This window comes from Cnephaeus nilssonii (genome assembly GCF_951640355.1).
Source record: "Cnephaeus nilssonii genome assembly, chromosome: 5".
Lineage (NCBI taxonomy): Eukaryota > Metazoa > Chordata > Mammalia > Chiroptera > Vespertilionidae > Cnephaeus > Cnephaeus nilssonii.
The window spans coordinates 107147312-107174313 of NC_137076.1; the positions used below are offsets into that span (position 1 = coordinate 107147312).

At 70.4% G+C, this 27002-nt stretch overlaps 2 protein-coding genes across 5 annotated transcripts in view; one reads left to right on the forward strand and one right to left on the reverse strand.

Moving 5' to 3' along the window:
- LOC307099258 (monocyte to macrophage differentiation factor 2) overlaps positions 1 to 14524 on the forward strand; it is a gene marked incomplete at its 3' end in the record, with an annotated part of 58411 nt that extends 43887 nt beyond the window's left edge. For 2 of the 4 annotated variants that reach the window (XM_079770565.1, XM_079770561.1), the window contains 13 exons: positions 795 to 1015; positions 1455 to 2063; positions 2804 to 2841; positions 4730 to 4890; positions 7076 to 7188; positions 7444 to 7681; positions 8351 to 8523; positions 11682 to 11832; positions 12732 to 12922; positions 13041 to 13386; positions 13568 to 13710; positions 13918 to 14057; positions 14312 to 14434. In XM_079770565.1, the coding sequence (XP_079626691.1) occupies positions 795 to 1015; positions 1455 to 2063; positions 2804 to 2841; positions 4730 to 4890; positions 7076 to 7188; positions 7444 to 7681; positions 8351 to 8523; positions 11682 to 11832; positions 12732 to 12922; positions 13041 to 13386; positions 13568 to 13710; positions 13918 to 14057; positions 14312 to 14417 (2630 nt within the window). Of the gene's footprint in view, positions 1 to 794; positions 1016 to 1454; positions 2064 to 2803; positions 2842 to 4729; positions 4891 to 7075; positions 7189 to 7443; positions 7682 to 8350; positions 8524 to 11681; positions 11833 to 12731; positions 12923 to 13040; positions 13387 to 13567; positions 13711 to 13917; positions 14058 to 14311 lie in introns of all 4 variants that reach the window. The other 2 variants (XM_079770563.1, XM_079770562.1) reach the window with 2 other exon arrangements.
- Positions 14525 to 16290: 1766 nt separating this feature from the next.
- On the reverse strand, positions 16291 to 26158 carry AP5Z1 (adaptor related protein complex 5 subunit zeta 1). The gene is made up of 17 exons (XM_079770566.1): positions 26022 to 26158; positions 23470 to 23607; positions 23036 to 23222; positions 22524 to 22665; positions 22205 to 22314; positions 21792 to 21960; positions 21047 to 21184; positions 20705 to 20742; positions 20458 to 20620; positions 19755 to 19933; positions 19195 to 19337; positions 18765 to 18905; positions 18198 to 18309; positions 17856 to 17953; positions 17351 to 17483; positions 17051 to 17265; positions 16291 to 16839 (listed from the first exon to the last, which is right to left on the reverse strand). Exons 1-17 carry the CDS (start codon positions 26060 to 26062, stop codon positions 16569 to 16571), a joined length of 2418 nt encoding a protein of 805 aa, XP_079626692.1. The 5' UTR covers positions 26063 to 26158; the 3' UTR covers positions 16291 to 16568.
- Between the last annotated feature and the right edge of the window lie 844 nt (positions 26159 to 27002).

Consider the following 27002-nt stretch of genomic DNA (forward strand, 5'->3'; position numbering starts at 1 on the left):
AGGTCGCTCTTCACGCTTGCGGGGCTCCCGCTCCGGTAAGGCGGCGCCCTCGGCCTTTGCTTTCAGCTGGTTGTAGGCGGAGGCCTCGGAGGGGGACAGGAGGGGACGGGAGGGGCTCAGGATGAGCGGGTCAGCGGGGCAGGTGGGGAGCTGGGCTCGGGCTGCTCAGCGATCCGGCAGCCGTGGTGCAAAAGGGCGCTTCCTGATGGAGAAGGCTGTCTTGTGGGGTGTTTGTGTGCACATGTATGTGCGTGTGCGCGTGCATGCGTGTACGTGTGTGCTGACGGGGCAGTGCGGGGGCAGCCTCGGGAAGGAGCAGCCAAGCTGTCCTAGGAGACCAGCTGGCTCACCGCTTCCTCCTTGTAAAGCGGGGGAACCAACGGCCGTCTCCTCATCACAGCGCACACGCCTGCACACGCCTGCACACGCCCACACATGCCTGCACACGCCCGCAGGAGGGACAGGAGGCGGGCAGGCTCTGGGCCGGTGCGGCACCTGCATGTGACCAGCAGCTGATGCTGCGGTGGGCTTGCGCCCCGAGGGGAGGGCGCTGGGCTCCGGCAGTGCCAGGGATAGGGCAGCTGGGCTCCTGGCTCGGGGGGGGGGGGGGGTTGGAGGTGCCCGGCCTGGCGAGGAGGAGCGAGTGGGCGGAGTCCTGTGGTCCCTGGACAGGCTGGCAGCGCCGCGCCGTGCCGTGCCGTGCGGCCGGGCGTTAGGACAGGCGGCCCCTGAGGTGGAGTCGGCCGGGCCGTGGAGACGGGCTCTGGCTGTGCACCGCGTGGCTCCTGTTTCAGGGATAAACGCCCAAGCCCGGAGGCTGCAGCGGAGCCGCGCCAAGGGCACCCCAGCCTTGGCCTCGGGGGGCGCCCGGAGCCCCCCTGCACCCCTGCTTCGCCGCTCGGCCAGTGAGACCAGCCTGAGCCCCGCCGCCCAGGAGCCCGGCCAGGACGCCATGCGCTACTCCCTCTACGAGTCGCCCCACCTGCTGCTCCTGCAGGGCTACAGCCAGCAGCACGTGAGCCGCCCCTGCCGCCCCCACCACCCCTGCCCGCCCCCACCGCCCCCACCGCCCCCACCGCCCCCTGCCCGCCGCCCCACCACCCCCACCGCCCCTGCCCTCAGAGGCCCTGCCCGCGCCCCGCCGTCCCCGCGCTGTTCCCGCCTGTGCGGCTGAGCGCGCTCCCGCCGCTGCCGAGCGCTCGGTGACACCGGGCTGGCAAAGCTGGACCGGGGTGGGGGGTGGGGGGTGGGGGGTGGGGGGGGCTGGGCCCGCGTCTGGCCTCTCTCCTCTCCTGCTCGGGCCCTCGCTGGGGTCTGGGGGCCACCACGCTGCTCTGGGGGAGCTCCTCCCGGGACAGGGTGGGCGCCCGTGTGGGGCCGGTGGGGCAGCAGCCAGTCAGGAAGGGGTGTCCCGGGCCGGGGGCCGGCGGACAGGCACGGTGCTTGCCTTCCAGGACAGCCTGGTGTACGTGCTGAACCGGGAGCGGCACACGGTGGGCCAGAGGACGCCCTCCAGCAAGCCCAGCATCAGCCTCTCGGCCCCCGACATCCTGCCCCTGCACTGCACCCTCCGCCGGCACCACCCCTCCGGCCGGGAGCAGGCGGGGGGCCTGCTGGTCCTGGAGCCCCTTCCCGGGGCGCCCGTCGCTGTCAACTTCTCGGAGGTGGGGGGCCGGACCGTGGTTCTGCGCCACGGGGACCTGCTGTCCCTGGGCCTCTACTACCTGCTGCTGTTCAAGGAGCCGGCACAGGCCCAGCCGCTGCCCGCGCCGGCCCTGGCCCGCCTGCAGGCCCTGCCCCACAGCTGCAGGATGTGCGGCGCCCAGCTCCGCGCCCCGGGTGACTCGCGGCCGCGGCAGCTGCGCCTGGAGTTCGAGCCCGACGTGGAGGACGCGCTGCTGCAGCGCATCATGACGCTGATCGAGCCGGGCGGCGAGGACCACAAGCTGACCCCCGCGTTCCTGCTCTGCCTCTGCGTCCAGCACTCCGCCACCCGCCTCCCGCCCGGCTCCTTCGGGCGGCTCCTGCTCAAGATCGCCAAGGCGATCCGCGAGACCGTCTGGGTCAGTCTCTTCTCGGGGGGTGGGGGGGGGGCAGCGCGGGGTCCCTGGGGGCTGTGGCTGCAGGGGGACATCCGAGTCCCTCCTCGGGCCTGTCCACACCTCCAGCCCGGGGCGCGCTGTGGCCCTGCACCCTCACGGGGTCGGCCGTGCTTCCTGAGCTTTGGTCCCGTGTCCTCCCGGCCCCGCCCGGCCCCGCCACGTGCCCGGGAACAAGGTGCTGGGAGCCCCGAGCCTCCGTGTGGCCGGGGTGCCCGTGCTTCCTGCCGACCCCACTGCAGCGCCTTTGGCAACGCGGTGGGGGGTGGGGGGCAGGACCAGCCGGTCCCCGTCTGTACATGGAACCTCCCCCCGGGCGCTCCCTGGGCGGCGGCCCCTGAGCCTCCCAGGAAGTGCTGGCCGGGCCGCCCGGATGCGCACACAGTGCGAGCCCTCAGGCCCCTCCGCTGCCGCGTCCGCTGGGGCTGACGGTACCGTCCGCGCAGCAGAGCCTCCGGGCGTGTGAGGTTTGCCGAGCTGCGCTGTCCGGGACCGGCCGGAGGCCATGGAGCTGGCGGCCGGGAGGCACTCCTTGGCGGGAAAGGCGAGGTCACGTTCAGTGATGGGACGGGAGGTGTGAGAGCCCGTGGGAAACGCCTTCCCGCGCCGCAGGCCTCGGCGCAGCGCCGCCGTGTTCCCACGCGGACGGTCCCCGGCCGTCCCGGCGCTGGTTGCTCACGCTCGCTCTGTCCTTGTGATCGCAGGAGAAAACCCGGGAGCTGGCGGAGAAGCAGGCGCCTCTGTGAGTACTTCCCCGCCCGCCCCGCCCGCCCGCCGGCCCGGGGCCCAGCCGTGTGCTGGCACACGGTCCCCGCCCGAGTGGCATTTCTGCCCCTTACAGCTGACCTGACCTTACTGCAGCGAGGACCCCTGACACGTGTGCTGTGCGCACGTTGACCACGGGCAGTGACGCACGGAGGCTCTGGTCTGCGGGTGGCGATGGGAACGTCGTGCTCACTGATGAGCCGCTTCCCGCGCCTCCCCCCGCCCTGCCCCCTTTCTGCTCTGAGTCAGGAGCTGGGCTCTCTAGACCAGCGGCCGCCAACCTTTCGGACCTCACGGACCACCAGTGGTCCACAGGCCACCAGCTGGCGACCGCTGGGTTACTCACGCGTGGAACCAGGCAGAGCTGGTCCTGCTGCGATGGGCTCATCTCGCTTGCGCCGTGTCTCCGGGCCCCGCCTGCTGCGGAGTCCTGCAGGAGGCCCTCCTCTCGTGAAGGCGGAGTGACATCCCTGGCGCACGCACACCAGGCGCTCCCCCCCCCTTCCCCCCGTCGCTGGTGCTGCGCCTGACCCCACACCTGACCCCATCGTGGTCGCTGTGGGCAGAGCCGCGGGGCACCCCTCTCGAGGTCTGGACTCAGTGCTTTTGGATAGACACCCAGCAGTTCTAACTTTTGAGGAACAGTTCTCCAAAGTGGCCCCCCCAAGTACGTCCCCCAGCAGCGTGCAGGCTCCCGCCCCGTCCTCGACGGCACCTTCCCGCCTGTCTCGATGGCAGCCACCCTGACAGGCACTGGCTCCTGTGAGCACCCTTTCGTGCCTGCCGGCGTCTGTGGGTCCTCGGGGAGCCGTGCACTCAGACCCTCGCCCGTCTTTGAGTTGGATGATTGGCTTCTCTGTGTGAGCTGCAGCGGCTCCTTTACACTCGGAGGGAGCGAGCCGTACCCACAGAGCTTTGCAAACACCTCCTCCCGCTCGCGGGGCCCTCCCGCGTGCCGGGCCTTGCTGAGCAGCGGGATGGCCTGCTTGTCTGTTTTTGGTTTGGTTGCCACGCCTCTGGGGTCACAGCCATGACACCTGTCCCACGGCGTGCTGCCCCGGTCTGTGCCCCCAGCGTCTGTGCCCTCGATGCTGACCTCGCTGGGATCGGCCCCGAAGCGCTGCTGGCCATACCTGGAGGCCTGGTCTCAGGGGCTGCCTGTGCCTCCGAGTTCTGGTGAAACGGAGGAGCGACTGAAGAGCCAGGTTAATCCTTTCCTAACGACACAGCTCCCGTGCCCGTGCGCACACGCATGCATCAGCCCAGCGTGAGGAGCGCCAAGAGGGGAGGACCTGGCCCCGGACGGGCGGCGCATGCTGTGCCTGCTGCGCAGCGCGGACACGGAGACGCGCCGGAGCCAGGCCTTCCTCCCGGAGAGGTGCGGAGGCCCCGCGTGGACAGAGAGCACAGGAGTGGAGCGACGTCAGGAGAACAAGGCCCTGCCGCACAGGAGGGGGCGCGGGGGGACAGAGAGCCTGAGTCCCCGTGGCCACACCGCTGCTCAGCAGGGACGCCACAGAGCGGCCAGCCCGGCCCTCTGGGCACGCCTCGGCCTCGTTCTCCAGGACCCGGTCGCTGCGGGCAGTCCAAGACCCTCCCTGTCGTGCACACACCCACCTGCACACACTCCGACCCGCAGGGATGGGAAATGGCTTACTTACCAGCGTCCCTGCCCAGCGGCGGGGCCACGGGCGCTCCCTCCGCGGAGGCTGGCAGGCGGCCTGGCCGTCGCTGTCAGACGGGCGTGCATCTTCCTCTCATTTCCCAGCCTCGCTCGCTCGCTGACAGATCATGGTTCTTGCTAGCGTCCCACCGAAGGCGCGTCCCTGGGAGGGCGGTGCCCGCTAACTGCGTCTCTCCCGCAGCCAGGAGCCCGTGACGGCGGCCGGCTCCTGCCTGGCCGGCCTGCTGCCCGAGCTGCGGCACGTGCTGCTGTGGATGGCCAACGCCGTGGAGCTCCTGTACTTCGTGCAGCAGCAGGGCCCCGTGTACATGCAGGGCCTGGAGCAGGGCCCCGACGCCACAGGTAGGCTGCGTGGGCGGCTGCGCCGTCTCGGGACACAGGTCTGTCGGCTTCCTGAGCGCCCGTGGCGCTGGCCTGGGGCTCCCGGTGCCTGTCCCCGCGCACTGGCACCGGCTGTCTTCACGGCTGCCCCGCTGCTGTGGGGGGAGGCCTGGGGGACACAGGTCCCTGCGCGCGGCCCTCAGCAGCTCCAGAGAGAAGGCAGGAGCCCGCAGAGCTGTGCGGGCGCGTCCAGCTCAGAGCCTGCCGCGGGGCCGAGGTGCTGAGAACACGGCAAGGGTGGCCGGGAGGGCTCAGGGGAAGGTGGCCGCGGGCGGCACCCCGAGGCCGCGTGGGATTTCACGGGTGTGTGTCTGACGAGGACTGTGCGGGGCCTGGGCCGGAGCCGAGCAGGAGCGCAGGACCGTCTGCAGTGGGACAGGGGTGACCGCGGGCCCCGGGGGCTGGGGCCGCAGACAGCGTGGACGGGCTGGCCTGCCCACAGCCTCTCCTCGGCCTCGGCAAAACAAGGCTCGCGCCCTTCCCTGGCGTCGGGGACCTCGGCCTGTCCCGGCTGCACCACAACTGGAGGGGCCCCCGCAGGTGTGGCCCGGGGCCCTGCATGTGGGGCCTGGGCTGCAGCCAGGAGGCGCCCTCGGGGCTGGGAACCAGGCGGGAGGACGGGGTTGGCCGGGGCTCCCGTGAACTGGGCCAGCCGGACACGGCACGGCGTCTGCGTGTGCTCAGCCGCCTCCGAGCGGAAAGAATGATAAAGTCCGCGGACGGGCTGCTGCCTCCGCCCGTTCCCGTGGGCGGGGGCTGTGGGGGCGTCGGAGCTCCCAGCGCGGGGCGCTGCCCTGGGGTCCACGGGCCACTTCCTGGCCCCCTTTCGTGTGACGTGCACGCCTGCCCCGCCTGGCCCTCCCCTGTGCCCGCCTGGCCTCCCGCAAAGCCCGCCGGTCCCCTCGAGGCCCCCATGGGCCCTGCGGGGGAGGCTCCCCTGGACTCGGCCTTGGCCAGCGAGCGCCTGGACCCTGCCTGCTCCGTGCGGGAGCCCCTGGTTCTGGCTCCCCAGGAAGTCAGCCGGGCCCATGACTCAGGCTCAGCGTCCAGGGGCCGGTCGGCTGTGGATCTGCAGCCTGGCCCGGGCCGGCCTCGGGCGGAGCGCTGTGCAGGCCCGTCCGGCCGATTCTCCTGGGAGGCTGCGGGGGGCGGCCCTGCTTGCTTAGCTGCCCCGCCTGCCTCAGAGGAAGTTAGTTTTGGTCGGGGAGCCCGGATGTCGAGTAGCCCGGTGGATGCTGGGAGAGGGTCGCCTCTGTGCACCCCGGGGACCACGGGGGCTGGCGGGAAGCAGAGAGCTCAGAGGAAAAACAGCGTCACGCAGAGGCCGAGGGCAAGGCTAGGCGGCCCCGGCCTCCGACCTCAGCGGAAACGCCTGTGGGGAGAACTCTGAGCGGGGACGTCCTGTCCTGGAGCTGGAAAGTCACCTTCGTTCCCACAGTCTGTGTCCAAAGCTCTCACCCAGGAGCCCTCGTCCCTGCAGGCGCTAAGGGGGTGTCTGTGTCGCCCACTCAAATTCTCCGGGAAGTCTTTGCGGCTCTGCCCAGCGCCTGGAGATCTGGGGGGTCCTCAGGTGCGCAGAGTGGGGCTGGGCCTGGGGAACCAGCACAGGAGGGAGGGACGGAGGCCTGATCCTCAGAACAGCTCACAACGGCTCGAGGGGTGTGACGCCCCAGCAGAGCCGCCGCACAGGCGCGTGTTCAGGTCTAAGTGACGGCGGGGGAGGGGGGGCCCGGTGGCATCTGCGGGGAGCTGTCGTGCTGTGCTCAGGGGGTACCGCTGCCGCCTCCTCCCGCCGGAGCCCAGGCGCACGGGAGGGGTGGGCTGGCAGCCAGGCGGGCGCCTGCGGGCTCGAGTGGCTGTGGAACACGTCTGGTCTGTGGGTGCTCGCGCTGCCTGGGAGGCTGAGGGAGCACCCAGACCCCGTCAGGTCCCCAACGAGACCGGAAGGCCCGGCTCTGGGGAGACCCCTGGGGCAGGCGGCTCCTGGGGGTGAGCCAGGGGCAGGAGGCCTAGACTCGAAGGGGAAGGGCCACGAACAGCAAGACGGCGTGACGGCCGCGTGTCCAGGTGTGGCGGGCGCGGGCCAGTGCTCCTGGGAGGCCCGCTGCAAGGGGAGCCCCCGTGGTAACAGCCGCGTGTCCCGCAGGCTCCACGGAGTCCGTGTTCTCCTGCGCGCTCGCGGCCAGCGAGGAGGCCATGGCGGAGCTGGAGGAGGTGGTCCTGTACGCCTTCCAGCAGTGCGTGTACTACGTCTCCAAGGTGCGCCCCGCCGCTCCTCAGGGGAGCCGCCCGCTGTCGCCCCTCACTGTCCCCGCCTCCCTTCCCTCGCCCCCTCCAGACGCTCAGGGCGTCTGCGGCCCTTTGCAGGTCGTCACTGCACCTTTCACAGGAGCTGGTACCGAGCCCCCAGAGGCCCCGGCAGCTCTTGTGGGCGCCCCGGGGACACCGCACACCGTGCCCCCCCCAGGCCTGCGCCCCAGTTCCTGCCAACGCTGCTGTGTCTTCTCCCCCCAGTCCCTGTACGTCTGCCTCCCGGCCCTGCTGGAGTGCCCCCCTTTCCAGACGGAGCCCCGCGAGAGCTGGTGCCAGGCCCCCCAGCTGCCCGAGGAGCTGCGCCGCGTCGTGTCCATTTACCAGGCCGCGCTGGACCTCCTGCGGCAGGCCCAGGTGCACCCCGAGATTGTGTCCCAGGTGCTGGCCTACCTCTTCTTCTTCTCCAGCACTCTGCTCTTCAACCAGCTCCTGGACAAGGGTGAGCCGGGCGGCTGCGCTCCTGCGAAACGCGAGAGGCGTCCTGACCCCAGGTCTGCGCCGGCGCGCAGGGGTTCTGCAGGGAGAGGCCCCGGAGCAGGGAATGCCGCACAGCCTGTCTTGGGGGCAGGCGCTCTGCCAGTGTCTGCATGGGCCCCGAGGCCTTTCCTGGTTCCCTGTGTCCCCAGCAGCCCCCCAGCCCCTGGGAACTAGGAGGGAACAGGCTGAGAGAAGTGAAGTAATCTTGGCTCCACCGCCCTGCCCCCCAAGTCCTCACTGCAGACGTCCCCAGAGGCTCAGGGGCGCTGTGGGCACGGGGACACGAACAGGGACACGCCCCAGCACTTGGGGTCCCTGTCGTGGGCTTCCCAGGCTCAGCGGGGTCGGGGCAGGGCCTGGGTGGGAGCACGGGGCTCGCTGGAGACGTGGACCACGTCCCTTCAATGACTGTCACAGCCCCCCCTCCGTCTTCACCCCCCACCTCCCATGCTCACCCACCCCTTCCAGAGAGGGGCCCACCGCAGGCAGGTGCCTTAGAGCCCATGTGGGTCTCACCTCTGTCCTCTGAGGCCCGGGGGGGGGGGGGGCGGCCAGGCACAGGGGACCGCTGGGGCCTGGCTCCCTCTGGGGCCGGCGGGCAGCCCGGGCCTCACCCCCCTCTCCCTCCCAGGCCCCTCTCTGAGCTGCTTCCACTGGCCCCGAGGCGTGCAGGCCTGTGCCCGCCTGCAGCAGCTCCTGGACTGGACCAGGGGCGCGGGCTTCGGGGAGGCCGGGGAGCACTTCTTCCGGAAGCTCTCCTGCACCCTCAACCTGCTGGCCACTCCCCGCGCCCAGCTCATCCAGGTAGGCGAGCGTGGAGAGGGAGAGGCAGCGAGTCAGTGGGTGGGCGGGCACGGCCGTGTGTTGTCACTGAGTCACCAGCCCGTGGACCAGGTGGGGGCGGGTGGCGGCGCATGGCCTGGCTTCTGGGCATGAGAACTTGCAGAGCTGTTCCGAGCAGGACAGCGGCCCCAAGGGACCCTCACCTGCAACTGACTAGTGACCCACAGGGCCTGGGGCTCGGGACTGACGCTAAGGACCCAGAGGGGGAGAGTGCCCTGGGTTAGCCTGTCAGCCACCGGAGAGACAGGACGGAGGAAAACGGGGACGTGCCCCGCGTGCTGGCTCCGGAGCTGGAGGCAGGGCCCCGGGCGAGGGCTGCGGTGCCTCCCAGAGCTGGGAGGGCCGTGCCCCGCAGGCTCTGCTTTCTGACCGCCCCCTGCGGCCTCCGGAAGGAACGCGGCCCTGCCGGCCTGGATGTGAGCCCAGAGTGACCCCCAGAAGTGTAAGAGTGGACGTTCCTGTGGCTTTCCTGCGACGGAGTGCTCACCGCTACACCCCTCCCCCTCCTCCCTCACCAGCTGCCGACAACTGTCACAGACACCCACAGCCAGACAGTGGTGCTCCCTGCCTGCCCGGCAGCACCCTACGCGCCCCGGAGTGACCGTGAGCGTGTGCACAGGGCCGTCTGGGGGGCATGTTTGAACCAAGGCGGTGATGTGGCTACTTGCCATCTCCAGGCCGAGCCCTGAGTGCCTCAGCACAGCACGATGTGCGTGCGGGGACAGTGGGCACGTCAGTTTGGTATAAAAATGGAGCAATCCACTTCTTCCCAAAGATCAAGACCTAGAAGCCTCAAGAGGCACCACCCACGGCTGTGAGTGGGGCATAGCTGTGCCTACGGAGCGCCTGCGGAGTGCGGGGCGGGCACGCCACACAGAGCCTCTGTTTAAAGGCCCAGAAAGCCCGGAGCCACGGGGACTGAGGAGTAGCATTTCCACAGGGAGAACCACAGCTGTTCTGCTGGTGCTTTCCTCGGGGGCATTTGCCTCAGCGGGGACCAGGGCCTGTGTGAGGTAAGAAATCTAGGCTTCGTCCAGATGGGGCCAGAGCTGGGGAGGACATCAGAGCAGCCTGGCCGTCCTACAGGCTGGGAGACAAACGTGAGACCCTGGAGGAGCCTGAAAGGATCGGTGCTTTACCCCTCATGACATTTGACAAAATTGTGAAGCTCCAGGGTGTGGGATGGGAAGGGCTTTAAAACAGCAAAAACTCTGAAAAGCCAAGTGGAACTGGTGGTCGTTTGACCTCCACTGGGTCAGGGTGATCAGTGACAATGAAGATGCATATACCAAACTGGCGGGTGCAGTTAAAGCAGTGCCAACAGGCGAAAATATAGCCTTAAGGATCCATGTCAGAAAACAGGGAAGGCTGGGTGATAACCATGAAGCAAGAAAAACAAGTCAAACCCAGAGCAAGTAGAAGGGAATCACAGAGAGCCAAATCAGCGAAATAGCAACAAACCTGTAAGAGTAAAAAGCAAAAAGCCACGCGCAGTGTGCGGGGGAGAGCGGTGTGCCGGTCACCACCCCGAGCAGGGCTGTCACTGCAGGCAGCCTGCCCGCTGCAGGGCCGACGAAGGAGGGAGAAGCAGAGCGAGGAGCACATGCTGTGGTTCCCGCGGTGCAGGGCTCAAGACCTAGGACGGAGCCTGCCCTGCGAGACGGCGCTGGGCGTGCAGTGTGCGCGGTGCCCCTCCTGGCCTGGCCGCCCGCCGTGCACCTGGTGAGCAGTCGCTGAGCTGCGCTCGGCGTGTGCATCGTTCCAGGGTGTGCTGTCCTTCGGTACAGAATGCACAGAGAGGCGGCAGCGGGCGCCAGCTCTCCGCCCCCCTCGTCCCCTTCCCACACCCGGTGTTGGCTTCCTCTGGCAGACTGTTCACCACCGGGGCCTTTAAAACCAGAGCATCCAGGCCGGGGACCAGGGTCTCTCCTGACAAGGGTCTCTCCTGACAAGGGTCTCTCCTAGAGCGAGGGTCTTTCCTAGAGCGAGCGCCCACGAGTGCTGGGGCTCCGCACCGGCCTGTGGCTCAGCGTCCTCCGAGCAGGAGGCGCCGGCTCTGCAGCAGAGGCTGCGGATATGGCTGATCTGAGGGCCTGGTGGCCACGCCTGTGCTCCTCTGGCTGCAAGGCAGGTGCCAGCAGCCAGGCCACAGCAGGAGGGGCGGAGGCAGAGGTGGGCGTGAGGTTGGAGAGACGGGTCGGCTGGCAGGCCTGCTGTGCAGGGCCAGGTGGCACAAGTTTCAGGCTCTGTGGGCCACATACATCCAAGTCCCAAATTATTATCTTTTAAGCCCTTTAGAAATGTGGAAACCACTCGCAGCTTGAGGGCTGTACACAAGCAGGCTCGCGTCCCCATTGCCAGACTGTTCAGGGAGAAGAAAACCTTCGAAAAGCCACTCATGTCCTCACAAAGAAACGCGGCAGCACAGCTAACACGGACAGGGCTCTGTGAGAGAGAGAGTAAGAAGGACCCTTGGAAAGTAAAGTCTTAGCAGCAGAGTTGGAAGATGAAGTTGAGGAAATCACCCGGAAAGTAGAGCAGGGAGCTGGAAGCGGGGCGCTCGGCGCCCACAGTGGAGAAACAGCTCAGGGCGGCGGGGATTCTCGGAGCTGGGAAACTAGCAAGAACCACCGCGGCCAACTGCTGCCTGAGCTGGTGTGGCCCGGGGTGTTAGCAGAGGACAGCGTGGACACTGGATGTTGGCAGTAAAACCGAGCGAGAGAGCGAGCAAGGAAGGGAGGCAAAGGCAAGGCCCGACGTTCCAACAGCAGGAGCCCAGGAAGAGGGAGAGAACTGGCCCAGCAGACACAGGCGAGGCCGGCCACCCAGCCTCGGCCTCTACACAGAGCGGCCTCCACCGGCCCCCGTGGCCCCGCGCGTGGAGCCAGAACAGCGGACAGAGGAGCCGCCAGCTTCGGGGAGGACGCCAGGCACACCCAGCGGCACTGCCTGTGACCCCGGGCGGCCCTCCCGTGCACAGGCCCGGAGGCCTGCGTGCCGCTGGGGACACGGCCTTGCCTGTGCCTCCGAGCACGCAGAGGCAGACATCCCCGGGTGGGCCCTGTGGTGCCTGTGCCGTCCGGGCCCTGACCTCGAGCGCCTGCCTCCTTGTCCCTTAGATGAGCTGGGCAAGCCTGCAGGCCGCATTCCCTGCCCTGAGCCCCGCGCAGCTGCACCGGCTCCTCACTCAGTACCAGCTGGCCTCGGCCATGGGCCCCATGAGCGTCTGGGAGCCGGGCGCCCAGGACCGCCCCGAGGCCTTCAACTCAGGTGAGCCCCTCCTTGTCAGGACCGCTGGGGGCGGGCCCTCCCGGGGCCTTCCCTGGAGGAGCCCGCAGAGCATCTGGCGCCTCCGCCCCGGGCTGTCTTCCTCCTCGGTGCCCTGCCCTGTCCCCCCCCCGCCCCCCGCCCCGGGACCTCCACAGCTGGGGGTCAAGGAGCCCACAGCCCATGGCCCAGTTATAAACTCCGAGCTCCGGCCAACCGCACCCCTGCCCCTCCGGGAGCCTGAGGATGGGCCTCACCCAGTGCCCAGCCCACACGCTGGGCACCGCTGCACCACCCATGGGACGCTCCCGATCACGCATGTTCACACAGCGCACATATGGACGCACCTATGTGTATTTTCATAGATTAGACATCATAGACAGACATGCACTCTTCATTAGCATCATCTGTGTCATAACCAGGACGGAAGGAAGGACGTGGAGGACACGACACAGGGGCACGCGCCCCGCTTACTCGGGTGGGCGGGGAGGCGGAGACCCTCTCCGAGCAGGGCTGCCGGCTCCATGGGACGCGTGTGTCCCATTTCTGGGTCACGGCCGAGGCCCGTGTTGGGAGCAGAGCCTTCCTGCTGGAAGGGGCTCGTGTTCAAGTCCAGACCAGCGTGCAAAGGGGCCGTCTCGGTCCCGGGGCCGTGGGGGCTGCGGTCAGCGCGGGCCGGGAGGCGGGTAGGAGCAGTGTCAGCCAGGGCTGCAGACTTGTAGGCGGATGCTCAGCTCCCGGAGGGGGCTGGTGGGGTGCAGCTGGGGGTGTGGCCAAAGCTCCAGGGGGCGGGGCCTTGTTCATCCTGGGTGGTCACCCTGCCCGGGCCCCGCCCCGCGGTCCCCGGCCCTGTGCGGGGAGGCGGCGGCCCGGGCGCTGAGGCATCGGTGCTCTCCCCGCAGAGGACGTGCTGGAGTCCTACGAGAACCCCCCGCCCATCGTCCTGCCGAGCGAGGGCTTCCAGGTGGACCTGGAGGCGGACTGCCCGGACGACAGCATCTACCAGCACCTTCTCTACGTGCGCCACTTCCTGTGGGGCCTGCGGAGCAAGCCCGGCGCCGGCGGGGCGCCCCCCGAGCCCCAGGTCCTCGAGGTACCACCAGTTGCCGGTCCGGGTCCGAGGCTGCGGCTTTGACAGTGGGGTGGACGCGGGGCCCTTGGTTTTCCCTCCAGAACAGGAGCTTGGTGCCTGAGCTGTCTCTCTCCTCCAGGGCCCGCACCCGCCCACCCCTGAGGGGCACCCCGAGGGCCAGAGCTGCCCCGTGGCTGCCAGGGCCCCTGGCAGGGAAGCACGTGAAGCCGGCCCAGCGCACCCTCCTCCCTCGGCCGGGGCTCCCCGCACACAGGGTCCTCCAGGAAGGCCGCGGGGCCGCGGGAACCACGGGGGCCCCCAGGCTGGGCCCCCGCACACAGACTCCTCCTGCCTGCTCACGCCTCCCGGCACCCCACTCGAGCCCCCTGGCCCTGACTGGCCCCACCCTGGCGGCTCCCGTGGGAAGGCGCGCTCAGAAGGGAGGAGGCCCGGACCGGGCGGCCCCCGGGGGGCAACGCCGGAAGGTGAGACCGTGGCACCTGCACTCGGCCGGCTCTGCTGGGCCCGCAGGGCTCTGGCCTCCCCCCCGCCCCCCCCCGCCCTGTCCCCGTGGCCAGCGCGTCCTGGCTTTTCAGTTCCTGCCCACGGGCGCTGCAGCCCTGGACTCGGCGGCCGCAGGCCTCACCTGCCCCGTTGCTTGTCCAGCAGGAGACGGCGTGGCCCCCGAGGACGAGCCCCCGCCGGCCCCCTCCAGCCGCAGCTCCAGCGCCGACGACTTCTGCTCCGTCTTCCAGCTGGAGCTGGAGCGAGGCCCCTCGGGGCTGGGGATGGGCCTGATCGACGGGATGGTGAGTGGCCCCGGGCCTCTGCCCGGCCTGGCGGGCATCTCCGTGGAACATGGGCAGGGAGGGGCCTGTTGTCGCCTGTGAGGGCCGGGATGGGGCCCAGTGCTGTCCGCAGACGGCGCTGACCTGGCCGGGCCTCCCGAGGGTGGGCTGCGGTGGCCATCGCCGGCCCCGCTTGTCCGCCCGGAGCTGAGGCCTCTGCTCCCGCAGCACACGCCCCTGGGCGCGCCCGGCCTCTACATCCAGACCCTGCTCCCGGGCAGCCCCGCGGCCGCGGACGGCCGGCTGTCGCTGGGGGACCGCATCCTGGAGGTGAACGGCAGCAGCCTGACGGGCGTCAGCTACCTGAGGTACCCACGCCCCGCACACCGGGGGCGGGAGCCACGGCCAGGGCCTCATCACCCCACTTCAGGGACGGGCACGTGGGGGCGCCGCCCCGCCCGCCCTCCTCTCACCCGACTGGCCAGCCACAGGCCGCCAGGGCCGAGCCCCCGGTGGGGTGGGGTGGGCAGCACAGGCTGCGGGCCAGGCCCTCGCACCCGCGCACTGGGCCCCCCGGAGGCTCGCGCCCTCCCCTGAGCTCGGCTGTCACCCTCCGCTCCAGGGCCGTGGACCTGATCCGCCACGGCGGGAAGAAGATGCGGTTCCTGGTGGCCAAGTGCGACGCGGACACGGCCCAGAAGGTCCGCTTCCGCTCGCCCCCTCCCTAGGCCGCTGCGGGGCTGAGTGCGCTATTTATATGGCGGGGCCCGCGGGGCGCCACAGAGCTTTATGTTTGGAGAGTTAACGGACAGAGTCAATAAACTATCTTTCCTATTCTTGGAGAGCAGCGGTGCGTGGGGTCAGGGCGGTGCGTGGGGTCGGCGTGGTGCGTGGGGTCAGGGTAGTGCGTGGGGTCGGCGTGGTGCGTGGGGTCAGGGTCAGGGTAGTGCGTGGGGTCGGTGTGGTGCGTGGGATCAGGGCAGTGCGTGTGGTCGGCGCGGTGCGTGGGGTCAGGGCAATGCGTGGGGTCGGTGTGGTGCGTGGGGTCGGGGTCAGGGCGGTGCGTGGGGGCAGGGGCTGCGGGGAGGCCCGCCCGCTCAGGAGGCCCCGGGAGACGGGCCGGCGATGGCGGGTGGTTTTGGCCGGGGCCGCCCTCCGCGCTGCCCAGAAGCAGGAGCGGCAGGGACACGCGGGAAGCCGCCCCGGAGGCTGCAGCCCGTCCGCGTGCACGTGCCCCCTGGGAACCACGCCCCGCACCGTCCCCAACGAGGGCCCCCCCTGGCGCCCGGCTCCGGCGGCTCGGGCCTCACGCCGGGCTCTGACCTGCAGCCCCGGGCGTCCACCTGCCCCCTCCTGCCCCCTGCCCCCTGCCCCCTGACCGCGGTGCAGGCCGGGGCGGGGGCGGGGAGTGGCGGCCACAGTGGCTCCCGCGCAGGTGCAGCCCCGGGTGGCCGCGTCCTCTTGGCAGCGCTGGGAGCCCGCCGACGGGGACAGACCCTGGGGACGAGGGGTCCGGCCAGTCCGCTGCAGACGCAGCCCTCCCCGGCCAGGGGTTTGGTGGAGACGCCCCTCCCGCCCCCCGCCGGGAACGGAGACGTGGGCGAGCCCCCAGCCCTGGGCCCCACGCCGGCCCCTGGCGGGCACAGGAGGCCCCGGGATCCCTGCCTGAGGGCGGCCTCCCACCCGTTCCCCAGGCGGGCCCAGTGCATTTAAAAACCCTTGTAATACAGGGCTGAGCCCGAGGTGACAGGAATGCCCAGCCCCGAACGGAGCTCCGAGAGGCTGGCGGATTATTGGGGGAACACGGGTGGGCTGGGCTGAGGTCCGCCCCGTCCTCGGGGAGTCGGTGTCCTGGGCGCGGCCACCTGCGCATCCCGGAAGCGTCCTGAGGCCGGACACCAGGAAGGAGGCGAGGCGGGCCCCGGACCCCTCCGGTTCCGCAGCGGTTTTAGGCGCCCAGGGGGTGGCGGACCGGCCGGGGCAGGGCCTGGGGCGGAGCCTGACGCGGGGGGCGGGGCGCGGCCCGGGCTCCGGGGCAGCAGCGCCACCTCGTGGCCTGGGAGCTGACCTACAAGCCGAGCCTCCAACCCGAATGGAACAGTCGGGGGTCCCTGGGGCCTGGGCTGTCCCCTGACCCGCCACGCCCAGCGAGTCTCCCCCGGGGCAACCGGGTTTGCTGAGCCCAGGTCCAGGGCAGGTGCCGGGTCCCTGGGAGCCGGGCGTGGGCGCCCTGCCAGGTGGGCCTGCCCTCCCAGCGGCAGGAGGTGCGCCCACCCCAGGCCCGCGGCCCACGGCAGGCCCTGAAGACACGCGCTCCCCCTCCCCGGCAGCTGCCACGGTGGTTCCCACGCGCCCTTCCAGGCTGCGTGTCCGTGAGCTTTACTCCTGGGCCGCCCGCCCCACGGCCACTGAGTGGGAGGGAGTGTCCCTCCAGGCCAGGGCCGTGTCCAGGCCGCTCTCCAGTAGCCCGAGGAGCCCACAGGGCAGCAGCCGCCCGGCTGCGCAAGGGGGTGGGGTGGGGGTGCATGTACCCGGCCCTCCCCGGGGCAGGGGGAGCAGAGGGAACAGTCTTCTTGTCTACACAGTGACTTCCAGCGGGTTTATTGGGGCTGAATGTCCTGAGCTCCCGCCCGCCCCAGGGCCTAGCGCCACGTCAGGACGTCCCGCCGAGCTCAGCATGGTTCCGAGGGAGAGGGTCGGACCAACACCCACAGGTGAGACCGTGGCAGCCCACCCCACCGCGGGGTCGGGGCCCCACGGGCTTCCTCCTGGGCTCAGGCCCTCCTGGTTTCCTCCTGACCGTGAGGCCCTGGCTCGGCCCGAGTACCAGGCTCCGTCCCAATCTGCGGCCCGGCTGGCATCAGCCTGGTCGCTGCCCCTCAGCCCGGCAGGAGGCCCGCCTCCTTCTCCACCAGCCGGCTGACCGTGCGCAGGGCCAGCGGCAGCGCCGTGTTGGTGTCGCGGTGGTAGCGGGGCGCGGCCACCTCCACGCTGGGCGTGAGCACAAACTGGGCCACGCTGGGCATCTTCAGCAGGTTCAGCAGCTCGGTGGCCCGCATGCCGATGGCTCTCTCCTCCTCCCGACAGCGCAGGGAGCCCGCGGCCGGGCTCTGGGCCAGGGTCCTCATCTTGGACAGGAACAGAGAGACCCTGGGGACGAGGGGCCGGCCAGTCAGCTGCAGGGGCCCGGTCTCGTGGAAGGCCCGGTCAGCGGAGGCACCCGCTGGAGAGGGGAGGTGGCAGTGCCCAGTCCACGCCGCCGGGACGCAGCCAGACCCCCAGGTGCTGAGCTGTGCCATGGTCCCAAGCCACTTTCCTTTCTTCCCCGGAGCGGCCGGTCCCTCTCCCCCCTTCCCCGTACCTGGGGATCAGGTCTTGGCTGCGGGAGGCCAGCTTGGTCAGCGTGGTCATAAGCGCAGTGACGAGCTGCGGGGGACACTGGGGGAGGGTGGCCGAGGGGCGGGACTGGGTGACCTCGAACAGCAGGGCCTCCAGGGCTTCGAAGAACTTGTTAATCTGGTCCACGGTGCAGCGCCGGTCCCAGCTCACCGCCAGGTACTCGCCGACGGCCCACACCTGCAGGGAGAGCGCTTCAGCCCCTGCCAGGCCCGCCGCGCCGGGGGGGGGGGGGGGCGGGGGGGGGGACAGCCGGTGGCCTTACCACGGAGGTGAGCATGCTCCCGCCACTGCGGAGGCCGCCCCCGCTGCCCACGAACTCCAGCAGCTCCTTCGCCAGCTCCACCACCAGGCAGGGCCTCCGCTGGCACAGGCCCAGGAACTGGGCGCTCAGCACCCTGCAGGGCACAGGGCTCCGTGGCTGCCGACGCCGTGCGCAGCCCCAGGCACAGCCCACCCAGGGCAGCTGGGAGCCGGGCGGGACAGTCGGGACACAGAGCAGTTCCGGCCCCTAAAGAACCTCTCGCCCCCTGGGGAGGAGCCGGGTCAGCTCTGTCCTCGGTCCTCTGAGTGGAGTGCAAGGGTCAGGCCTCCAGAAAGGGGGACAGATGGTGTGGGAGGCAGGAGGGCCTGGGGCACCCGGATGTGACGGGGGGGTCTGGAGCGCCGAGGCCGGGCCCGGGTGGCCGTGCTGCAGCAGCCGGAGGGGAAGGGGACGTGTCGGGCCAGTGGGACCGGGGGTGGAGCCGTGTGGCTGCAGGAAGACTCACTGGTGCACGTGGGCCTCGTAGCCGGGCACCGGGTAAAGCGAGTCGCTTCTCTCCAGGAGCAGCCGTGCCAGCTGGTTGGTCAGGGCCCCGTCAGCGAACTGAGGTCGAGAGCGAGAGGCAGACTCAGCCCCGTTCGCGAACACCTGCTGCTGCTCTCTGTTCTGTCCCGGGTCCCGGCCGGGGGCCACTCGCCAGCCCCGTCCAGGAGGGGCCGGCCGGCCGGGCGAAGGGACAGGGCCTGGATGGGGCTGGAGCGGCCTCTGGCTGACCCTTGGTCCCTGCTGCCGACGGGCCCTCCGCGTGGGAGTGAGGCCGGGCAGCGGGGCCTGGGCAGGGGCTCACCTGGGTCACCGCCGAGAAGAAGGCCCGCAGCAGGGTGGGCACCGCCTGGGCGCACTGCAGCACCCGGGCGCAGCTGGCCATGGGCTGCAGCAGCGGGTGGAGTGGCGCCAGCCTGGGGACAGGGCACAGCCGCTGAGTGCCCGCCCAGGCCCCACCGCCTGGTGCCCAGGGACACGCTCTGAACACGGGAGCCCGTGTGACCCCCGGCCGGTGCTGCGGGAAGGCAGGGGTCCGGGTGCGTGGACCAAGTTCTGAAACCACTCGCACGGCTCATCGGGAGGTCGCCCGTCACCACGCCTGCTGTGCCCTGAGCTCCGCCCTGGCACCTGCGCCCCTCGGGACGGCCCTGCCCCTGGGACCCGGGAAGCTGGAGTCTGCGGTGAGGTGGCCTTGGGCTCCTCGCCTGGGCGCTAAGCCTCAGTTTGTCCATCTGTATAATGGCGTCACCAGAGGGCCCACCGTGCGGGTCGCAGAACTGGCGCCGTGCGCGAACAGAGCCCAGCCGGGGCCTCGTGGCTGCCGCCTGGTGAGGGCGCCGGCCCCAGGGCTCCCAGCCCAGGACCCTACCTCTCGGGGGCCCCGCTGGCCTCTGCGCGCAGCAGGTGCTGGAGCAGGCCCTGGAGCTGCGGGTCCTGGGAGGCGTCGGGGCAGCCGGCGGTCCTGAGGGAGGCGTCCCAGAGCGGCCTCTCGGACGCAGCCGGTGACAACCTGAGGGGACAGACGCCCGAGGCGGGTTCAGGGGTGGCTCTGAGCACAGGCCCACCAGGCTGGACTTGGCCCCCCGTCACGGGCACCCACTGGCCAGGGAGAGACACAGATGCCCCTGTGACATCACAGCGCCCCGACCCAGTGAGGAGCCTTGGGGTGACGAGAAAGGGCTGGGGGACCCAGCACCTGCGGAGGGGGGCTGCGGGCAGCAGGGGGAGGGGCCTGTGCTGGGGGGCGGGAGGGGAGGGGGTAGGGGAGGGGCCGGGCCCGGCGGCGGGAGCAGGCTCACCGGAGCTGCAGGTCCAGGGCCGCGGTCAGACACGGCAGGTCCAGCAGCGCGTGCAGCAGCTCCGCGGCCGTGCTGGCGTCCACCAGCGAGGGCAGGAGCGCCACGAACTCGGAGGTGAGGGGCGGGCTGTTCCAGGCCAGGAGCTGAGGGGCGGGCAGGGCAGCTCAGCGGGCGCTGCACCGCCCCCGGTCTCACTTCACTGGGATCCGGCGTCTGAAAATACTCCCGTGTTTTTTCACTATTCTCTTTGCTTCTGCATTCACTTTTGTACCAACAACCCAATATCCACGTGTCACACACCAAAAGCCAACGGCACCAGAGGGCTGGACCCCGGGCAAGGCTGTGGGGTGCCGGGCTCCGGGCAGATTCTACGAGAACTAAACCCGCCGGGCCTTCCCTTCCCGAGGGGGGCCCACAGGCTCCGCCCCACGTGAGGCCGTTCACCTGCGAGGCCCTGACACCCGGCGCCCACACCCGCCCTCCGCCCTGCATTCCAGGCCTCCGACCCCGAGGCCCTAGGACAGGGGGGCCTGGGACACCCCGCCCCGCCCCGCACGTGCCTTGAGGAGGCCGGGGAAGCTCCGTCGGAGGAGGCTGAGGTTGCGGCCGAGCAGGGGCAGGCTGTCCCTGCAGAACTGGACGAACTCGAAGGCCAGCACCGGGCTGTGGAAGTGCTCGGCCGGGACCCTGCTGAACACGTGCTGGCACACGGCCTCCGCGTCCAGGGCGGCGGCCTCCCCTGCCAGCACGGGGTCAGGAAGGCTGCCGCTCCCGCCCAGCTCCTTCCAGAGACCCCCCCCCCCCCCCAGCCGCCTGAGGGCCGGCCGCACCCCTGGAAGCGGAGGCCTCCGACCGCGGTAGCACTGAACTCGCTACATCAGCCCCTTTACGCCCACCCCATCGTGCTAACCGGCCATCACGCGATGCGCCCACAGGCGGAGGGGAGCGCAGGGGGAGCCCACCGTCCTGCCCTGACCTGCACTTTCTTTTTCTAAATCCTCATCTGAGGACATTTTCCCATTGATTTTTAGGGAGAGTGAGAGAAGGACAGAGAGAAACATGGATTGGTGGCCTCCTGCATGACCCCTGACCAGGGCCTGGGCCAGGGAGGAGCCCACAACCGAGGTACGTGCCCTTTACTGGAATCGAACCCGGGACCCTTTAGTCCACAGGCCGACGCTCTATCCTGAGCACACCGGCCGGGGCCTGACCTGCACTTGCTCCCGGAGCCGGGCAGCCTTGCCCGTGCGGACCCCAGCTCACCGTGGCTGAGGAAGAACTGGGCGAGGGGCAGCAGCACCCGCACGCAGGCGGGGTCCCCGCACAGCCGCGCCTGCAGCGCCTTCAGGCAGGAGAGGGTGCGGTACAGGAAGGAGGGGTCCTGCCTGCACAGCACGTCCAGCACCAGCACGGCCTCCACCAGGCACTGCGGGGACCAGGCCACCGTCGGAGGGAGGAGGGGAGCCCCCCCCTGCCCCCCGCCCCGCCTGCCCCGGCCGCGGGCACTCACAGCTTTCTGCAGGTCCGAGTCCGCCCTCCGCAGGGCTCCTGGGGAGGGAGAAAGGCGGCTGGCCTCTGCACCAGCATCAGGCGGCCCAACAGGAGGCGCATGTGTCCCGGAAGCTCAGGGAGCGGGCGGGGGACCCCACTGGGAGTGGGGGGCAGGCAGAGCTCGGCAGAGAGCCACCCCAGGGGAGGTGTGATGGGTGCTGGGGGACGCAGCCCAAGAGCCTGGGCCCGGGTCTGTCCAGGGCTGAGCCTCGGGGTCATGCCCCCCGAGAACACAGCTGCTGGGCCTGGCCTCCTGTGAGCCCACAGTAGGGCCTGGCGGGGGGACAGCACCCCAACTCACGCCGGTTGCTCTGCTCGATGAGGCGCTGGCAGTACTCGAAGGCCTTCTCCCGCAGGCGCTCGGGCGGCGGCAGGCGGCCGGTGGAGGAGGCGGCCGACAGCACGGACAGGGTGGAGCCCTCCTGCTCCGACCTGTCATCTGGAGAGAGGACCGTGGCGCTCGGGGCCGAGGCCCAGACACCGGAGCTCCCAGTGCCCGGGGTCAGCCCTGCCGCCCGCCCCGCCCTGGGCCCCCTCAGTGCAGAGGCTCCTGCCCTGGGAAGCCCGAGCTGAGCTGCTCATTGCGGAGGAGAAAGGGCCCGAACAGAGCCTGCAGGACCTGCCCCGACGACCTCTACTGCCCTGGCCCCGACGGCCTCTACTGCCCTGGCCCCGACGACCTCTATCTACTGCCCTGGCCACGACGGCCTCTATCTAGTGCCCTGGCCCCGACGACCTCTACTGCCCTGGCCCCGACGACCTCTACTGCTCTGGCCCCGACGGCCTCTGCTGCCCTGGCCCCGACGACCTCTACTGCCCCGACGACCTCTATCTACTGCCCTGGCCCCGACGGCCTCTATTGCCCTGGCCCCGACGACCTCTACTGCCCCGACGACCTCTATCTACTGCCCTTGCCCCGACGGCCTCTATTGCCCTGGCCCCGACGACCTCTATTGCCCTGGCCCCGACGGCCTCTACTGCCCTGGCCCCGACGGCCTCTACTGCTCTGGCGCCAGCGGCCAGTCCCCGGGGCGTTCAGGTCCCACCTGTGTCCGGGGCGCCCGGGCCTCCGGGGCCGCTGAGCTGCAGCCAGGCCCGCAGCATGGAGAAGGCCTGCACGTTCAGCCACTGGTCCTCCGTGAAGCGCTGGGCCGTGGACAGCACCGTGAAGAAGTCCGTGGCCACGGCCCCATCGACCTCGGTGACGGGACCTGGCTGCGGGCGCGAGGGAGGGTGGGGGCACTGAGGTGGCGAACCCCCTGTGCGAGGCATACCCGCCGGCTCGGAGCCAGGAGCACGGCCTCCGTCAGGCACGTGACCCTCACCAGCAGGTCCAGGCCTCCATGACCCCCGCTCTCCCCACCCCACCACGTGGAGCCAGGAAGGCAGGGACCCTGCGGGCAAGGCTGGCGAGGTGGCCTGGGACCCCGGGGACGGGAGGCTCAGACCCCGCACTCACCTGCCGGGCCCGGGGCGTGAAGAAGCCCCCAGCGGAGGGGGGGGGGCCCTGCGGGACGCTGGCGTAGCGCAGCCAGTCCACCAGCCTCTTGCTGAGCAGGTTGGCCTGGTCTGCGGGGGCGGGACAAGGCGAGGGGAGCAGGTGAACCCACTCGGGCCGCGGGCACTGCTAGTCTTGCTGGAAGGCAAGCAGCCCGACAGCCACTCAGACCCAGCGACCCGCCCCACCTCCCTCCTGGCCTGGGCTCACCCCTGTGTCTCTGTTCTGCGGGGGGCGGGGAGGGCGGGGGCCCAGAAGTTGCTTCTCCAGGAAGGCGTACCTTCATGGAAGCTGCCTGGGGCCAGGCTGGCGACCTTGGACACGACTGGGAGGAGGGGCCTCAGACTCGGCCCCTCGGGCTGCCGGCTCTCGAGGACTTGGAAGACACGCCGGCCCACGTTGCTGACCTGCTCTCGGTCGCCCTGCCAATCAAACCAGGGGGGCGTGAGGGCCCAGCGCCATCTGGAAAGGGGACCGTCCACCCCGCAGGCGGCCACTCGGCTCCGGGACTCTTCAGTCCCCACGGCAGCCCTGGGCCGAGTCAGCCTCCACCACATCCCTGCACTCCCCGTCTGGGGACCCGGGAGAGGGACACGGGGACAGGGAGCTGGGGAGGCAGGGCAGGCGTGTCTGCCGGCCGAGCATCCACGTGCGGCCCCCCAAGGCCCAGAAAGACCAGTGAACGGAGGGGAACCCCCGCGGAGCCCACCCGCAGGGGACCGCTCATCGGCCGCTGCTCCCCGGGCTCAGGGCCACCAAGGGCGGCGGTCAGCCTGGCGGTGAGCCAGCTACCTGGGCCAGGAGCACAGAGGCCACCAGGCTCAGCTGCCGCGGGCTCTGGACGTGGTCGCAGGACAGGCTCAGGCCCAGGCAGGGCGACGTCTCCCGCAGGATGGCGGCGCAGAGCAGCTGCAGCGGCTCGGGGCGCGCGGGCGGGCACAGGGCGGTCTGCAGCAGGTCCACGCACTCCTTCTCCAGCCTGCGGCGGCCGGACACAGCGGGTCACGCCACGGGCGGCAGCGGGACACAGCGGGCGGCGGGTCACACCGTGGCCAGAGCACGGTTCCCGGGTCACCCCCTCCCCCCCCCCCCCGCCCCAAGGGGCCCGGGGCAGGTGGAAAGGACTTTACATGTGAGGCCCTTGAGCGCTGGTGTAAGTGGACAGACTCAGGCGCCAAGGCGGGCACCCCCCGCACCCCCCCGCACGCCCCGAGGGGAGCACTCACTTCCTGCCGTACTTGGTGGCCGAGACAATGAGGAAGAGCCTGCGCAGGGCGTCCACGGCCTCGGGCCCCGGCTCCTCCTTCCGCAGCAGCGCGCTGACGCGGGCGCAGAACTGCCGCAGCTCCTCGTCCCGCACCTCCCTGCGCAGGCGGACGCGTCAGCACCTGCATGAGCCCTGGCCGGGGCCGGAGCGCTGCCGAGTGACGCCCCGCCCGCCCCGCCCGCCCGGGACGCAGGCCGGGGTCACGGGCAGAGGGCTTCCCCATCCACACGCCGCTCCTGACGCACCGGCCCTGGGTCCCCGCCCGGTGCCTCTCCCCGGACTCAGCCGTCCAAGGGCCACTCCCGCCCCCGCTGGACGGGGCTGTCGGGGCACCTGCACCCCCGGTTCCCATGACAACAACCCTATTAGCAGAGACGCCACACATTCCCGTGCTGTTTCCCAGGAGCAGAAGAACGCAGACTGACTGAGTTTAGGAGCCAAACGTACGAGAGATTTAATCTGAAATAAGTTGCTTTCAAAAGGTTCCTTCAATGAGACGAACTGCGGGGACCGAGAGCTAAGTGTCATGTAGTAAAGGGCAGTCCTGGACACGCCGTCAGGTAAGCCTGTTACCGCTCCTGGCTCTAATATTTAATTTGCTCGTTAACTAAAAAATAAATACGCATTGAGCACTGCCAACAGGACAGACATCTGGGAGTTCCCACTCGGGCCCACAAAGCGAGAAGCAGCATGCCGCCCTCCCGTGTGCCCGGCCGGGCCGTGGCGGAGGCCCCCTCCGTGCACTTGGACCAACCCGGTTTGAGCCCAGGAACCCTGAGCCGAGAGAGACAGGGCGTCCCAGCGAGGCTGACGAGGTTTGGTGAACATCCGAAGGTGGGGCCTGGCTCGGTCCCGTATTCCCTGTTCTCACCTGACGGCTGCAGCCCAACCCGCGGGTTCCCTCCCGGCCGGGCGGTCCAGGAGCTTCTAGGCAAGGAGCCCGAGGGGAAGCTGCCTGGCTGGTGGCGATGGTAACGGCGAGTCCCAGAATGGGGCGCATCTCGTCCCACACCATCCCTTCCCCGGTCTCCGGGTCACAGGACCCTTCCCAGGCCAGGCAGCCCAAGCCCTCCCACCGCTCCCTCCGCTCCCAGCCCAACTCCAGACGCCAAGGCTCAGGGCCCCGGGGCCCCGACTCCCCCAGGAGCAGCGCCTTTCCTCTAGCTTCTGGCCCTTCGCACAGGCCCTCACCCCACACTCACGCTGCGCTGCTGCGCCCGACCTTGCTGCGCACGCCCCTCCCCTCCCCACCTGAGCCCACCTTCTTCACCTCTTCTCCAGCTTACCAGAGATGTTTCTGTTAACGTTTTCCACCCTTGCTTTCCATCTCTGAAAATTTTGGGAACTAAAATTCACTCCGGAGCCTAACTCCAAACCTTAGCGATATAAAGTGCTATCAAAACCCACAGGTGCGCCCTAGTCGGTGTGGCTCAGTGGATAGAGCCTCAGCCTGGGGACTGAAGGGTCCCAGGTTCCATTCCGGTCGAGGCCACATGCCTGGGTTGTGGGCCCGACCCCCAGTGTGGGGCGTGCAGGAGGCAGCCGATCAATGATTCTCATCATTGATATTTCTCTCTCGCCCTTCCTCTCTGAAATTAATAAACATTTTAGTGATGGTTTTAAGCGTCCACTGCCCTCCAGCCCGCCGCCCCCCCCCCCCCGACGGGGAGGTAAGAACTCAAACAGCGAGGCTGTCCTGCCTTTCACCCACGCAGGGCCTCGGGCGGGAGGGGAGGACACCAGGCGTGAGTGGGCGCAGCTCTGTCCTCGGAAGACCTTTGGGGTGAGCGTGTCCCCGCTGGGTGAACCGCTCGTGTGAGACCCGTTTTCATGGAGCCCCGCCCCCAAGTCCGCGTGCACGCGGGTGAGAACACGGGACCTGACCTCTGTCCATGTCGTGTCCAGGCTCCGGGGGCCACTGGGAGGCGGTGCCGCCAGCCCCCGGCTCCCCGAGACCTTCCCGGTGCTGCGAGCAGAGGAGGGTCCCCTCCTCCGGCCTCTCCCCCCGGCGCAGGCCTCCAGCGCCCCATCGTCCCCACCGCATAGAGCCACTTCGCTCCCGTTAAACGTCATCGTGGGCTGGTGGCCCCGACCCTCACAGGGCCCGGTGGCCGCCGCCTGCTTTCTCCCATCACCGGTTAGTGGGGGGCGGGGGGGGCTAACGACTGGTCAGCGGGAGTCCGGAGCCCGCGGGAGGGCGTCTTCCCAGGGGACACGGCCCATGGCCCCCCAGGCCTCGGGCGGCGCCAGACTCCGGGGCTGCGGCTTGTGGGCTGCGCTCTTGACCCCGGAGCAGCCGAGACACCGCGGGCAGCTTCCGGCCGCCCCGTCTCCGCCGGCCCCTCCGGGGGTCCCGTCCGCCCAGCCTCCGGCCGAGCAACCGGCGGGACGTCCCCGCCGCGTTTCCACTCCTCCCGCCGGCTCAGGCCACCTCCTCCGCGACCCGCCCCGACCTCGCCGCCCGGGCCCGGCGGGCGTGGCCTCCCGTCCCCGAGGGAGAGGCGCGGGCACCTGGCCTGGCGGAGCAGGCTCTCCGTCCCCGCCGAGAACATCCCGCCGCCGCCCGGGCGCCCCAGCCGCTCGCCGCTCCACCGGCCGGGCCCGCAGTCCCGCCGGCTTCCGGGTGGCGTCACGTGCTACGTCACGTGAAGAGGCGGACAGGCCGCTGGCCAATGGGCTTTGGCGGAGCTTCGCGGGGCGGGGCCTGTGCGCTTGGCCGCGGGTCCTGGTTGGTTCGTGGGCGCCTTGGATTCGGAGTCCCGGGCGCCTTCGATCCGGGGTCCGCCGCACTCGGAACCTCAGCACCGGGGCACCCGGGACCCCGGCGCCCCCGGGACCCCGCGCCCCGCACTCGGCGCTGACGGCTCCCGATGGCCCCGGGTCCCCAATGCTGGGTTGTCCCGAGAACACGGTGCCGCGTTGCGGGCCGAGTGCCCAGGGGACCTGGAAACTTCACAAACCCCGCGGCGCGGCTGGTGCGGGCGGGCGAGGCCGCGGGGCTCAGCAGGTTCCCCTAACGCCGCCGCCTCCAGCACCGCCCCTGCGGCCTCCGTTACCGAGGCCGCCGGCCAGGGAGGGCCCGTTCCCCGTCCTCCCGGAGCCGTGCCGGCCACAGCGCTCCCCCTGCCGGCCGCGGGCGGACAATCCGGGTCGGGGGCGCGGCGAAGGCCCTGGAGGCTTCGTGGGTGAACGCAGGCGGACCGGACCGGCGGCAGGACCCGGGGCGAAAGGCTGTGGGGGGAGGAGCGGGCGGGAGGACCCGTGTGGAGCGGCGGCCAGGGCTGCGGCTGCGTGTGGTCGAGGAATTGACAGCCACGAAGACGGTGACCCAATGGCGGACGCACGGGGCGGCCCGGGATGAAAGCCGGGGAGACGCAGGGCAGGCGGGCAGTGCGCTGTCCTCCCGGCCGGGCGCGCCCCCGCGGGAATTCTGGACTCTGTTCTGAGATGCCCTCCGGGGCCCAGTGCGGATGAGGGCGGGGGTGCTGCGTG